At 43.1% G+C, this 15,991-nt stretch overlaps 1 protein-coding gene across 1 annotated transcript in view; it reads right to left on the reverse strand.

Moving 5' to 3' along the window:
- The window catches only part of LOC123378771 (von Willebrand factor D and EGF domain-containing protein-like), a 258,695-nt gene that overhangs the window by 180,560 nt on the left and 62,144 nt on the right, over positions 1-15,991 (reverse strand). Inside the window, exon 3 of the mRNA XM_045032909.1 lies at positions 266-494. Coding sequence (XP_044888844.1) covers positions 266-494 — 229 coding nt within the window. The remainder of the gene's footprint in view (positions 1-265; positions 495-15,991) is intronic.

Genomic DNA, 15,991 nt, shown 5'->3' on the forward strand with positions numbered 1-15,991 from the left:
AATGGGTTACCTAGGGAGGTAGTGGAATCTCCTTCCTTAGAGGTTTTTAAGGTCAGGCTTGACAAAGCCCTGGCTGGGATGATTTAGTTGGGTTTGGTCCTGCTTTGAGCAGGAGGTTGGACTAGATGACCTCCTGAGATCCCTTCCAACCCTGAGATTCTATGATTCTATGATTCTAGGTGTATTACAATACCAGGACCTTTGAACACATAGCAAGAGAGGCACATACCATGTTATTGATAAACAAGTACTTTACTAAACCTACCTTCTGCACAATAGCCCATGCATCCTTGAGTAGGTTGCAAGAGATAAACAAAGAATTCTCCACAGTTTCTAACTGAGATAGGTATCCGGAACAAACAACAGTCTTTGGTGCTTCCAAAGAAGAATTGCCAGGTAGCACAAGCCATTAGCTGCTTTTTCCCCCCAGGAAGCGGGAGGGATTCAGATTTTAGTGAAAGCCACACTGGAGCTTGTGTGCCACATTTATTCATCTGAGGATAAACATAAAAGAAATAATTTATAGCAACCTACAATATATTCGTTCAGTGCTTGTGTTAGCATTTTGTGTATAATCGTTTAAAAACAGGATTATCAAATCATTCAAAACAGGAATTCACAAAAAATTGGGACACTGATTTGGATTTCATTGAGAGGGAAGATGAGTTTAGATAGGGATCATCTCTGTGTATGTTTACTTGAAAGAGAATGGTAGTGTTTTAAATGGAGTCAGAAAAGAGGGTTTTCTGGTCTGCTAAATTCATTTTGTGCTGCACGTGTTGCATATGCTGCCCATGCCAGCCGACATGCCACCCCCAATGTAAAGGCAGGATGGGCATACTGAGGGAGGGCTGTGGGGTGTATCAGGGTCAGACAGAGCAGACCTGTACTATGTCTCCTCCCCACCACTGCCATAAGTTGTGGACTGACCTTATACAGCAGCAGAACTTGCTGCTGCTCTAACTTCTGCTGGCTCCCTGCAGCCTCCATTGTGCCTGAGTTCTTTCCTTCGGGTTGAAGGGTTGTTTGTATACAGTTAGGGTGACCAGATGTCCCGATTTTATAGGGACAGTCCCAATTTTTTGGTCTTTTTCTTATATAGGCTCCTATTACCCCCCACCTCCATCCCGATTTTTCACACTTGCTGTCTGGTCACCCTATATACAGTATAAAGTGTCTTACTTGCATTTCTTGTGTATTGACTTTGAGCTTTCTATGTGTCGTTTGAGTGCATTAACTGGGACCTGAAAACATGAATATGGCCAATTACAAAACATGTGTTGTAATAGGGCACTAGGTTTTGGGGTGGGGGGCACATGCACACATCATAGTGTTCCTGTTAAGCTCCTTTAAAAACAAGAGCTGTAGTTACAAGCACATGGCTGAGCAAGCATGTGACATACAGAAAGCCAGTCATAAGATTTCTTTCCTCTCAGGCAGAGGCAGTAGACAAAAGAGATTTAGAATCAGGGAAGCCCTAGGGTGGGTTGTTCTGTAATAGTTAGGAAGGGAACCTAAAAGGTAAGTGGTGTCCTCCCCCACTCCCAGCTGGTAGGATCTGGAAAGGCTTCAGGAGGTTGGTACCCAGTTGTTTGAATTCTGTGATGTTGTGTTTATGGAAACGGAGCAAGTTCTGAAAACAAGGACGTGAAGAGACCTGTAGCTGGGACTATATATTTCCATTCTCCCACTGGTGAGTCTTCACACTTGCCTACATACCTTTTACAAATGACAAACATAAAAGGGAGTCCAGATCTTTCAACCATCTCAAAGATCTAGAAATTCCCCTGGAGGACTGAAGTCCCTGTATTGTCTATGTAACTGATCTCTTTCTAGCATTCCTATCACCACAAAATATAGGTGCAAACTGTACTGTATTGATGATCACATCTCTTATTAACAGCTTACACTTTTATGCCACTCTTTCTCCCAGAGGATCCACAAGCACTTTACAAACTATACAGTCAAGGTCATGTAAATGTTGTTGACTTGCAGGGGCAGTGTGATCTTTTTTCTCTATTCGATTTTGGATAGGAAGGGAGGGAAAAAAACATTTCATACTGAAACAGAAGAGGTAATTTAGGTAGGCAATATATACTGACATATATTTGCATTTCTTGGGACATTGGGTTCGATATTGGTACACTTGCAAAAAAATGCCATGAGATCGCTAATGAGACAAGGTCAGGAACTCAATTTTATATCTCATCAAAAGGATATTATGTGACGACATTTGCTTGGTGTTGACTCAGAGTGAAAAGTGGCACCTACAGAATGCCATATTATACCCAGCTGAGCCTTAATTTTTTTGTGAGGTTCGTGAGGCCTGAAGCTGCTTATCTTAAGCAATCCAGTGAGTTCACAGCCAAAACTAGCAGTTTCTCAGACTGTCAGCAGAATAAAATCTTAAAATATGAATGTGAAGATTTGTGTTTTCTAGATGTTTCTCTTTACTTTGTATTTCCCAAGTCAGGGATGGTGAACAATTCTACTTTAATCTGAGAGTTATACGAAGTTCCATGCAAAGTGAAACCGGTCATTTGGGGCTTTATACCAGGGTTGAAACATGATTTTTAGAAAGTCATTTTCCACTGGTGCAAATTTTCTAGTTCCTGCTTAAGCAAAAACAGCTCTTTTGGCGCAAAAGTGGAACTTATGCATGACAGTACGGTGAGCTCTGAGATCAAAGGATAAATTATGCCCACTTCAATACATTTTTGCCTACTGAATCTTAACTGGTGGTCACACAGCCAGGAAGACATAGCCAGGGAAAGGAAGTTCTTCATGAGTGCTGGAAGGAAAATGGTGAGGGAAAAAATTGCCTGCTATATGGCATGATCTCATTTTCCTTGGTTCCGGTATTATCATCATGCTTCAGACAACAAAGTTGTAAAAGAAAGGTACTTATTTTTAGTGCTGAGTAATGCAATAGGTGAGTATGGCATTTTATAGAAACATAGAAGCCTGGCCAGGAGGAGTTTACAGTCTAGTGTCCCTGATTCTGCAAGCAGGCAGCCCCCTGTGCCCATGTAGATCCCCCTTGAAGTCAATGGGGCTTACAGTTGCAGGAGGTCACCATCAGGGATCAGCTTGCTGGATCAAGACATAAATTAGGATGGAATACAGACAAAGGAAGAAAGGGAATGGATGTTACTAAAATGCTTTAACATGGGGTTTTAGGTTAGCACATTGCTTTTTAAAATTTCATATCTCATTTAATTTGCTTGTTAAGGGCCAGCTGTGTTTTCTGCACTGTACAAAACAGATATTAGGAAAGTCTGGAGAGCTTATGGATTAAATGGTGATATTTAATCTAAAATGTTCTGATATATTTCTGAGCAGGCAGTGCTAATGACCAAGAGGAAGGAATGATCAACTTAAACTAGGATTCAGGGGAGAAGTCAGATGTCCACTGCAACAAAGAAAGGAACAATTCAGGAAAAAGGGCAGATGTCTGGGGCTCAACAACACTCCCTACTTCATACTCACTTCCTGACCTTGCTAAGACACTTAGGCGTATAAATACCTTTGAGGATCTGGGCCTTAGGTCTTGACTTTCCTCTTACTCATGCAAGATAGCCATTGACTTCAATGATATTACTAATGTGATGAAAGGTGGTGGGACTGGGCCCTTAGATTTTCTTTGCCTAAGTTTAAAATGGATGCAATTATTTATCTGCCTCACAAGGGCTGAGATACCACAGAGATAAGTACAGTGGAGGAACTAGCATAGACTAGACAAAGCTTCTTCAAAGCTGAAGTTTAAAGAATATTCTAAAACTGTTACATTATATTGTAAAGATCCTGAATAAACGGTGCTAGATAAGGAGTTCAAAGTACTACTATAAGCCTAAAGTCTGTGTCTCAGGAAAAGTATGATCTCTGTCAAGCTCTAAGGACTCTATAGTAACGTGTTTTCAGTTACAACATAGGGCATGGACAATGAACTGTGGCCCAAGTGTACGAAGAATAAGCCAAAACCTGTAAACCTACAGCTAGTGGAATGCAAAATGGGAACAGCACGCATAGCAGCAGTTTTCCCTCCTCTTTATATATTGTTTTACCTCAACAGCAGCCATACAACCTATTAGGAGCCTATCGCCAGGATCTTCAGTCATCCCCTGAGGTAGACTCATGATCCAACTAACATGTCAAGTTTGCGCTTTAACTTGTCAGATAATGGGGACTGTTTGGAGGATAGGAAGGATGCTGTTGCACAAAGTGTTCACAACACTGAAAACACTGATCATGTAGGGTTACTACAAGCTACAGTGTTGATCCGGTTTACTTACTGTGTTGTTGCTGAAAAATACTATTGATCTTTTTATGATAATTAGATAATTTAACTCAGATAAATATTGATGTGTCAAGTGATAGTGATACATATGTACAATATACTAAGTTTGGGTCAGATTCTAGTGATTTTCGATAGAATATCATCTGTTGTTTAAATACATTAGAATGAATTATTTGAAGATCTGCCATATACATTCATTTTTACATGTTCAAGTATAACTGGCCACAATATGTCACTGGTGCCCCACTATGGAAGGATAGTCTTGTGGTTAAGACACTGGCCTGGTTCAGTTTTTTGGCGGTCTGACCTTGGGCAAGTTATTTAATCTTTCTGTGCCGTGGTTCCTCATATGTAAAATGAGGATAATGGTACTTCCCTACTTTCTGCTGGTATTAAGAGGATAAATTCATTAATGTGGCACTCAAATATTGCATTGATGGCAGCCAAATAGATAAGTAGACAGTTGCCAACCATATTCTGGATGTTTAAAAAAAAAAAAAAGATGATGATGAAATGTGATCCATATAGAAAAGGAGTCTGTCTCACAACTCACTTGTGGGAAAATCAAACACCCAAATTATAAAATAGAATCTTCTTTTTCTCTCTCTCTTTACTATAGCTTTGTGAGTAAAATTAATTCTCAAGAACGTGTGGGAGCGATAACACTAACCTAAGCAAGTTATCATGTGGGTAAGCTTTTTGATATGCAGGGCTGCAAAGAGCGGGGGAGGCAAGTGGGGCAATTTGCCCCGGGCCCCACAGGGCCCCCCACGAGTATATAGTATTCTATAGTATTGCAACTTTTTTTTTATGGAAGGGGCCCCCAAAATTGCTTGGCCCCAGGCCCCCTGAATCCTCTGGGCATCTCTGTTGATATAGCACAATTCTGTCTTGCAACACCCCTGGGCTTCTCCTGAGTGGAGACTGTCAGTCAAACCCAGTTGAGCTAAATGGTCTGCTATTTTTGTGATGTACACAAATTGGGAACTGGAATGAAACTATAGACTCTTTTTACATATGATAACTGGTTAGTCTAATAAACTGTGACTGGATTGTTCATATGGGCAGAGTAAGGCCCAGAGTTAGACCAAACTCCAACTTCAGGTACCTAAGTCCAAAATTTAGGCACCACTGAAATCCTCAAAACCCCTGTTCAGTTGCTGTCTAACTCCAGAGGCACCTACATTTTCACTATAAAATTCCCATACACACCTACGTTTCTGCTTCTGGATATTGACTTGAGGTGCACATTGCTTCAATCCCAGATGCCTATCTCATGCTCAAACCCCAGTGTGATCCTCAAACCAGGTGAAGATTGGCATTCCATTCTCACTCACTTCCTGGCCCAATGCATATTTAATTGTTTGTACACAGTGGCACTCCTTCAACAAGTGAGATTCTCACACTGGAGTAGTCCAGTGGATAGGCCATGTTACCTGAGAGATGGGAAACCTAAGGTCAAATCCCTTCTCATCAAAGGGGCAGGGGGAATTGAACAAGGGTCTCCCACATCCCAGGTGGGTACCCAAACCACTGAGCTAAAGGTTATAAGCAAGACTACTGCTTCTTCTTTCCTTTCCCCACCCCCAGTTGTTTTGTGTGGTGTTAGGTATGCTCTGAGAGGCAGACCAGGCCCAACAGGAAAGATAGAAAAGGAATGCCTACTTTGAGGCTGCCAGGGCTTATGTATCAATGTGCATGCCTAGTGGCAGAAAGGTAGGTGCCTTGGTTACTTTAATGTCAGAAATGAGGGACTTTACACTTCTCCAGAGTCAGGCAGGACCTGAGTGGGGGTTTTGAGGATCTCAGTGACACCTAAATGTTAGACTTAGGTGCCTAAGTTGAGAGTTAGGTACCCGAGTACTTCTGTGGATCTGGGACTTACAGCCTTAGGCCCCAATCCTGCAATATAAGGGAGGCCTCCTCCTCCTCCTCCCCACTCTCCTGCTGATTCGTATGGAGTTGAGCATGTGCCACCATTGTTCTTGCAAGAAACAGCTTAAGCAACTCACTCCAACCTGGACTTCTGTGCTGATGTCCATGAAAGGGATTGAGCTTAGGACACAACACTCACAAAGTTGGCATCTGCTATTGGCTAGCTTAGGTGGCTCCTTGTCTAGTGTGCTGGGTTTTATGGATCTCAGTCTTAGGCATCTATCTCGCTCCATCCACTGTATAGAGATCTTAGGTGCCTAACTCAGGGTTTATAGATTCCACTGGGTGGTTATAGCTGGAAAATCTCCAGCTGCCCTGTTAGGAGCTAGGGGTGAAGATTACTGTGAGTTTACTGGAATCTTCTCAGTTGTCTATATAATTTTCAGTAATGTACTAGACAATGAGCCCAGAACAGGTGTATTTTTGATTAATATCTCCATAGGAGATCACCTGCATTTGATTAATCAACTTTCAAAGATTTACTGGGGCTTGCAGCAATGAAATTTAATGCAATAAATTATTGGAGTAAACCACATTGGTATAACCCCCAATTTACATCGGTGTAATACATCTGCATTAGAGGTTTTGCAGTGGTGTAATTTACATCAATGAAAACGTCTCTAATGCAGCCAGAAAGCTTAGAGTATGTCAGCAATAACCTCCCAAAATGATACTGTTGGGAATAGGTAACACAGTCAGCCAAATCCACTGAAGGTCTTGACGTCATGGACTTCAATGGGAGTTATCAGTGCTCAGCACCTCTCTATTTGTCAGTTCAATAACAATGTTTAGCACTTTACCAACATTATCTAATTAATTGTCCCATACTTCTATGAGGTAAATAAGTTTTAATTCATGATTAGGCACCCACTAATCTTTTAAATTATTCAGTTCAAAAATCTTAAATAAAAAAAAAAGTAAATTAACTTCCCCATTGCCAATAACAAAGGAATGTGCTTTTACTGTTGCTTCATCCAGTGGTGTCTCTTCCCATTTACTAGCAGTTTGGACAATCAACTGCTCTGATTTATAAAGAACCTAACAATGTTCAATCACTGGACAAAGAAGTAAAATTTGATTGGTTCCGTTGCTTGGGAAATGCATTGAAAGCATGCTATTAAAAATAAGTGGTGCCATGTGTGAGAAACACATTTTGTATTTAGTTGGAGATAGGTGGCTCTTTGGTACACAATTGCATGGTGGTTACATCATTTTGTGGATAATAGATGCAATATCACAAACTTTGCTTTGGCTTTGCTTTCAGATGTTTTTTCATAATAATTTTTAGTAAATAAGTGTACCTATTTCAATCTGAGGCATCATAAAATCTGTTTAATATTCAGGGCCACCAGTATTTATTACTTAATCTTGCATTTAAGAATTTGCTTTTATATAATACAGGTGAAAATTCTGGTTTATGAAAGAGTCTTTGTGTATTCCTGAGAAACAAACATGAAAGATGAAACCTCTGGTTCACATCTGTCATTATGATACAGTATTGGTATATGAGGTTGGTGTGTGTGCAAGAAAAAGAGAATTAGGAAATAATGCACAGATTTTTAAAAATTGTAATCCAGGGAGTTGTTGGATTAACAAAAGAAAAGTAGAGAATAACTGAGCAATTGCATTTTTATTTTCTTCACAAAATCTACCATAGAGGTTAATCAGGAGAGGGTGGTACTTCAAGTGAATCTGAGAACAAAGAGAAACCCCAGCTTGGTTTTATTTCATGCCAATGACTAATGCCTATGCCTATGCCTAATATTTAGGAGTTATTTTGTGATGCAGAAACCTAATCACTGAGGAAATATTTTCAGCCTTGTGTGAGGAAAGCTCTCCAATTTCTGTACTAGAATTTAAAATGTCTCCAAAGGTGGTGAATATTTTGGGAAATTCTGGAATGACTTTGTATGCTGATTTAGAAGATAGAAATTCTTAAAAAACCCAATACTGAAAGTAATATTAAATGACGAACTAAAAAGAGAATTGGAGGCTGCCTGTAACAGGGTGGCTTGCCATTTAAGTGCCCCTTAGCCAACCTGTGATTAGCCACACTTGGAAGAGATCAGGGTGATTGCCCCATAAGAACAGCAAAAGACTGCAATGAAGGGGAGAATTCTCAGTAGTTAGACATTGCTAGTGTAACCTAGGTGCCTAATCGGGAGATATCTCTTTAAGAGATCTATTGAGGGTGGGTGGGTAGAAGTGAGTTGTTGCTAGGCAGGTGCACAATTAGCACTGCACATCTGGAAGTTTCTGGAACTGGGTGTGATAGTTTTGGGTATGCTCAGTAGGTTACCTGTAGCTGGATTCAGACTCCATGAAGGCAAGCAGTCAGAGCAGCTGCTTTACAAGAGGCCATGTGTGGGCTGGGAGAAGCTGAGCCCAGAAGCAGAAAGCAGGCTGTTTTCCATAACTCTGAAGCATTTTGAAGAAGGGTTTTGTTTTTGTTTTTTTGGTTTTTTAAAAATCTATATACTTAACTGAGTGGTTGGTTAATCAGCTGACTGGCTAACCGATTTCAGCAGAGGAAGAGTCTGCATGGATTCCAGTTTAAGATTCCTACAAGCAAGTGGAGGGAAAATGTTGCTTTTGACTGAGCAGACTGTATAGATTTATAGGTGCCACAGGACTCTTTGCTGCTTGTATAGATTTGGCGATCAAAGAGTCTAACATAAGCCTGGTCTACACTACGTGTTTAAACCGGTTTTAGGAGCGTTAAACCGATTTAACGCCACACCCGTCCACACTAAGAGGCCCTTTATATCGATATAAAGGGCTCTTTAAACCGGTTTCTGTACTCCTCCCTAACGAGAGGAGTAGCGCTAGTATCGGTATTACCATATCGGATTAGGGTTAGTGTGGCCACAGATCGACGGTATTGGCCTCCGGGCGGTATCCCACAGTGCACCACTGACCGCTCTGGACAGCAATCTGAACTCGTATGCAATGGCCAGGTAGACAGGAAAAGCCCCGCGAACTTTTGAATATTTCCTGTTTGCCCAGCGTGGAGCTCCGATCAGCACGTGTGGCGAGGCAGTTAAAAATCAAAATAAAGAAAGAGCTCCAGCATGGACCATGCGGATGTGATTGCTGTAAGGGCAGGCAAATCTGTTCTATCAGCGCTCCGTTACAGAAGACGAAATTCAAAATCATTTTTAAAAAATCTCCAGACAGATGCCATAGCAGGGACTCAGCTCACTGCTGCGTGACAAGCGTAACGGAAAGCCAAAGAATCAAATGGACGCTCATGGACTGGAGGACTCAAGCTATCCCACAGTTCTTGCAGTCTCCGAAAAGTATTTGCATTCTTGGCTGAGCTCCAAATGCTTCTAGGGTCAAACACAGTGTCCGCGGTGGGTCAGGGCATAGCTCGGCAATTTACGCTACCCCCCCCCACCCCCAGAAGTGAAAGGGAAAACAATCCTCTCTTGACTCTTTTACATGTCACCCTATCTTTACTGAATGCTGCAGATAGACACGATGCTGCAGCACTCAACACCAACATCCTTGCTCCCCCCACGCCATGGGTGGCTGATGGTACAATAAGACTGATACCCATCGTCATCATCAGGCTATTGGGGCAGTGCAAAAGGACTGGTAACCATGCCGACTAGCATCAGTTAGGTCAATCAAGGGTGCCTGCCCCTAATTTTTCCTGGTAGATGGTGCAATATGGCTGGTAACCGTCTTCATCATAGCAACAGGGGGCTGAGCTCCATCAGCCCCCACCCTTCATGTGTAAAGAAAAGATTCAGTTGCCCCTGGACTAGCAGTGGGATGCTGGGCTCCTCTCCTACACACTGCTTAATGTCCTGTCTGGACTATCATAGCAGCTGGAGGCTGCCTTCCACTCATTTCTCACTAACAAGTCACTGTGTCATCACACAAGTGGGGGGACAATGCTATGGTAGCCCAGGAAGGCTGGGGGAAGAACAGAATGAACAGGTGGGGTTGTTGCAGGAGCACCCCCTGTGAATAGCATACAGCTCATAATTTCTGCAGGATCTGACACAGAACAGCTGTGCTTTCTGGTTCTGATATACAGTGGTTCTCTAGTACACTTGCACATATTCTAGGCAGGACTGATTCTATTTTTAGATACCAAAAAGGAGGGATTGACTCAGGGAGTCATTCCCAATTTTGGCTTTTGCGCCCCTGGCTAAGAGCAGCCAGGGGCACTTATGACAGCAACAGATGGAGCAGTGCAAAAGGACTGGTAGCCACGATCATCTTATTACCAATTTATGGTATGGTAGATGGTGCAATATGGCTGGTAACCATCTCTGCTGTCATGCAAAAGCAAAAGCATGCTGCTGTGTAGCGCTGCTGAATCGCCTCTGTGAGCGGCATCTAGTACACATACGGTGACAGTCACAAAAGGAAAAACAGGCTCCATGATTGCCATGCTATGGCATCTGCCAGGGCAATCCAGGGAAAAAAGGCACAAAATGCTTGTCTGCCGTTGCTTTCCCAGCGGAAGGAGTGACTGACAACATTTACCCAGAACCACCCGCAACAATGATTTTTGCCCCATCAGGCACTGGGATCTCAACCCGGAAATTCCAAGGGGCGGGGGAGGCTGCGGGAACTATGGGATAGCTACGGAATAGCTACCCACAGTGCAATGCTCCAGAAATCGACGCTAGCCTCGGACCGTGGACGCACACCACCGATTTAATGTGTTTAGTGTGGCCGCGCACACTCGATTTTATACAATCTGTTTTGCTAAGCCGGTTTATGTAAATTCGGAATAATCCCGTAGTGTAGACGTACCCTAAGACTCAACCTCAGCTTTTGGGAACTCTGAGTTTCTTCTCACTGCGTTTCTGTGCAGACTGACCTGCTTAGATTTAATTTGTTTTCTTTATTTATGTTTAACTGTGATGATCATCTATGTGGATGATAAAGTAGCCATGTTATGTTGTAAAAAAATTTTATTATTATTTCTTTCTTCATCATAAGATTTTATAAAGTTGGTACATAAGAATTAAGTTCCTTTTGTTCCTTTGACCCTGTAATCCTTATTGAAAATCCTTAGGGTATATCTACACTACCTGTCGGATCGGCGGGCAGTGATCGATCCAGCGGGGGTCGATTTATCACGTCTAGTCTCGACACAATAAATCGACCCCTGAGCGCTCTCCCGTTGACTCCTGTACTCCACTGCCATAAGAGGCGCAGGTAGAGTCGATGGGGGAGCAGCAGCAGTCGACTCACTGTGGTGAAGACACTATGGTAAGTCTATCTAAGTACGTTGGCTTCAGCTGAAGTTGCATAACTTAGATCGATTCCCATCCCCCCTCTCCAAGACCAGGCCTTAGAGTCTGAATTTTGGATGTCCAGCTGCTTTTCTATGGGAGTTGGGGGGCGGCGGGGTTAGGCACTGGAGAAGGGCAATGAAGTGAACTCTAACCCACCCCAAAGTTTCACTAGGAATGAGCAGGATCTAACAGAGAATCAAGACTGAGGGTAGGTCTACAGTTAACATGCTGCACTGGTGCAGCTGCGCTGCGGCAGTGCTTAAATGAAGACACTCCTATACTGACATGAGAGCTTCTCCTGTCAGTGTAGTTAATCCACTGCCCCAAGAGATGGTAGCTGTGTTGACAGGAGAAGCTCTCCCGTTGACCCCTGAGCGATGTAGTTATACCAATATAGATCTGTAGTGTAGACTTGGCCTGAGACTCAAGCCAGGTAAGATCTCAGAGTGGTTTGCCAAAGCAGGAGAGGCCCAAGCAGGAAGGCCTGGGAAGAGGAAGAAAAACCTTTGTGTTGACTTTTGGATGACCTTGAAAACTTTATTTGGAGTGTTTATTAATGTAATAAAGCACAACCTGTAAAGGGATAAAATTGTTTTTGAGTTTCTTGAACAGTCCAAGAGGGGAAACTTAGCCAGACTGCTGGTAGTGTGTACCTATGCCATGAAGGGGCACATGGGAGGCAGACAACCCGTTGTGCTGCCCATCACAGATGGCTGAGGAAGATTCTACACATTTCATGGAAAGACAAAATAATAAATGTGTGAGTAAGGGAAATGACAGAGCAGGACCTTAGAAAATATCGTCAGAGAAAGAAGGCTCAGGTGGTTGGGAGACATGCTCAGCAAGCATTGAACAGGATACCCAAGAGAAGAATGAGAAAGTGAGGAAGGCCAAGGAAGAACTGGTGGAAAACTGTGACAGAGGATATTGAATGTGCTATCATCATCTGGGAAGAAGTGTCACAACTAGTAAGAGACTGTAATCAGTGGAGGAACTGGACTGCCTGATGTGTCAGCAGCACAGGAGGATCTAAGGTAGGGATTTGGATATGACTATGATTAGACATTGCCAGTAGTCTCTTAAAGGAAAAGTGACACAAGCCCCAACACTGAACTTTCCCAAACCATCAGGACAGATAAGATGGTTGAACTGGTGCTGGTATATTGATAGAAACTGCTGACCGACAAGATATTCTGACTGAATCATTTGGAAAGATCTGGACATCAGTGACCCCGCTGGTCTAAGCCAGTTTAAGGAAGTACAATAATTCCTGGAGATAGTCCATTAACAGTATATATGAGACCTTGTGCTGAAGAAATCTGGCTCCCCTTTACCACACAGAATGTATGTTTAGTGGTGGTGGTTCTAAATTTTGTGTCTTGTTTGTTTATAATAACTCTAAGCTGCAAACGTCAGGGCTCTTTTGAGAAGCAATGACTATGACTAATGAGTGGTGTATCAAAAGTATTGTTACTGGCCCCAGATGCAGTCATCATTTGGAGGATCAAATTTTTAGTTTATACTTTCCCTAAAGGTTACAGAGTGCAATCTGTGCTCTTTTTTCCTATCTGTAAATGGGCAGGAGAAGCCACAATTCTGACATGTGATGGGCCTCAGTGTTCATTGTGCGCTAGTGTTGCAAAGTTTGCTAGTCAAATGTCATTCATGTTGCTTTCCATGTGTTTTCATCACACGTTAGTCATGTTCATTGCTTCTCAAAGCAGCCTATAATTCATGAATTGCTCTTTTAGTGGGATATAACGTCTGTGTTTATTGAGGAGCTTCCATAATGTTAGCAAGTGATGCTCTGTTATCTTTGTTTTGTATTTGTTCCTTTCTGGTGGCTTGCTTGCATACACTTTTTTATAATTTTTATTATGAAGCATGTTTCATTATCCCATTTATGCTTTCCCTTTATTTTTCTACATTAGGCCTGTCCTTTATTTTTTTATTTGTTTTAATTTTCTAGGATCTTTTAATTTTGATGCTACTTTAGTTCTTTCTGTGAAGATCATTTTGTCACGATTGGCACTGACAATTGCTCTCTGCATTCCTCCGCCCTCCCCAGTACTATGGAGTAATTCTAGGAGTGGTGAATGCCTCTCTTCTTTGTGTGTTTTTTTTCCCTTGTGAAGTGAATTTGGCAGTACTTTCAGAAGGAACTGTTGCTTGCATCTGTTAGCCACAGCCTGGACACTTTGGGGCACAGATATTTGCAAGTTTGGGTTGTGTACCTGCATGAACTGGCTGTTGGGAGGCAACTCAGCATTGTGCCTAAGCAAAGGCTGAGAGCACATGCTGGGGTGTCTGTAATTGGTTAGCACCCCCAGAGAACACAGAGGGAAAGGAAACACAGAGGTAACAAGGTCAGTATCACCCTTTATCCCTTAGGGAAATTCAAGAGGCAATGTCTAAACTGAAAAGCTGTTTCAATCAAAAGTATTTTGTTACTGGAGGAATGAGTTTGTGGGCAGCACCTGGATCTAAGGAATATGGGACCAGGGATATACTCCACATTTTAATTCCTCTACATAGGGGAGTTTTCACTTTTATGTTTTTGCTTTTTCAGTTTGTCAACTTACTTCATTTGTTTAATTTGTAAGCAAGAGACAATGTCTATAGCAGGCCTGCACAACTCATAAAGCAGCGAGGGCCATATTACTTCAAAGAAAACAGCTGAGGGGCGACCCCCCCACCCCCTGAAACACTGCCCCCAGTGCCGCCTGCCCTGCGGAAACAAACCCTCCTTCCCCAGCTCTGCGCTGCCCCGCCGAAACAGCGGTATTGAACCTTGGTAATATGTTATAGCGGACCCCTAAGGTGGTATAATTAAGGTAAACGAAAAATGTCTTTTTGCTAGAAGTAGAATAAGATCTTCCCCCCACTTTGTGATCAATTGCCCTGTTGAATGAAAGAGGTGTGAATGAGGAAGGCGTGGAAGGCAGCACCTCCAGACAGCTGCAACCCTTGGAGAGGGGATGTGAGCCAGACCAAGGACAATCAAACTTGTCAAGTGGGCTGACTGAAGAGCAGACATACAGATGGCCTTGGGGGTTAGAAGCAAGCACCTTCCTTTGGGAACACCCTCTTTGTAGCATTGGGACAACCCCCAGCCCAGAGAAAAGCAGCAAAAAGGACCATTTTTTATGAGAGACAAGATCAGTAGAACAGGTCAGCCACCGACTCGCCGCTTGCCTCCTCACCCCCCCCCAAATATAAAGCCCCCCCGCCACTGCCCGCCCGCTCGGCTCATCATCCCCCACCCCCTGGCTCATCTACTCACCTCCTGCTGCCCACTCGCCTACTCAGCCCCCCTGCCCCACCACCGGCTCACCTGCCCCCCCCACCTGCCTGCTCGACTCGTTATCCCCTTACCCCCCCAGCTCGTTTCCTCACCCCCGCCACCCGCTCGCCTCCTGAGCCCCCGCCCCCGCCGCTGCCACCAGCTCACCTGCCTATCTGCCGCTGGCTCGCCTGCTCCCCCTGCCACCAACTCACCTGCCTGCCTGCTGCTGGCCTCTTACCTTCTGCCTCTGCCCCCACCCCCTGCCGCTGGCTCACCCTCGCTCTCCAGCCTGTCACTGGCCTCTTCACCACCCCTCCCACCCGCCAGTCAGCCACTGGCTTGCCCCACCCCACCGCTTGCTTACTCACCCCCGTGGGCTGCACAGTGAGCCTACGCGGGCCATATGTTGTGCACTCTTGATCTATAGATTTGCTGTTCTGAAGTTATATATGACTCATGAGTGTCAGGGCTGAAATCTGCAGCTTTCTCCCCTACTGTAAGTTTTTTTTCCCCCCTAAATATGCCTGAGTTGCTTGGTTTTGATTTCCCCTGACAAAGATTTTTCTATATGGCCATGGAATAATATTCAGAAATGGCTACACCTACCTTAATGTTTATAGAAACATTCAGTAAGACTTTCAAAAGAGCTTTACAAACATCTCCCAGTTAGGCACCTAAATAAATAGCCAGATTTTTAAAAGAGCCCAGCCTCCCATTATGCACCTAAGTGATGAGTTCAGGTTTCCCAGTGGGCCCATTGTTCTCATATGCTTAAGTGCTTTAATGAGGCAAGCCCTGGATTTTTTGTTGTAGTTTAAATCCCATTTTAGTTCAATTGAACTGCATGAGATAAAACCTGAATTCATGCCTAATATTGCTTAGAATTAGTGAGTTCATTGTATCAATTGATAAACAGTTAATTGTATCCACCTGATATCACCTTGGTGCTTGTCACATTTATATAGTACAAGGCAGTGCTTATTATGATATCAATAGGAATGTCTGAATGATGCTCTTAGCTCTCTATAGCAATCTTTTACTAGAACATGGATCATATTTGAATACTTTTTTTCTTCTATCTGTTTAGAATTTTGTCCCTGCCTTGTTAATTAAAATCAGCTCACTACAGCCAGTGATTGAAATATCCAATAATAACTGCTTATTAATGGGTGGAAGCTGAGCTGTTATTAATACAAATTATTTTGTTCC

Source organism: Mauremys mutica, chromosome 10 (assembly GCF_020497125.1).
Source record: "Mauremys mutica isolate MM-2020 ecotype Southern chromosome 10, ASM2049712v1, whole genome shotgun sequence".
Classification (NCBI taxonomy): Eukaryota; Metazoa; Chordata; order Testudines; family Geoemydidae; genus Mauremys; species Mauremys mutica.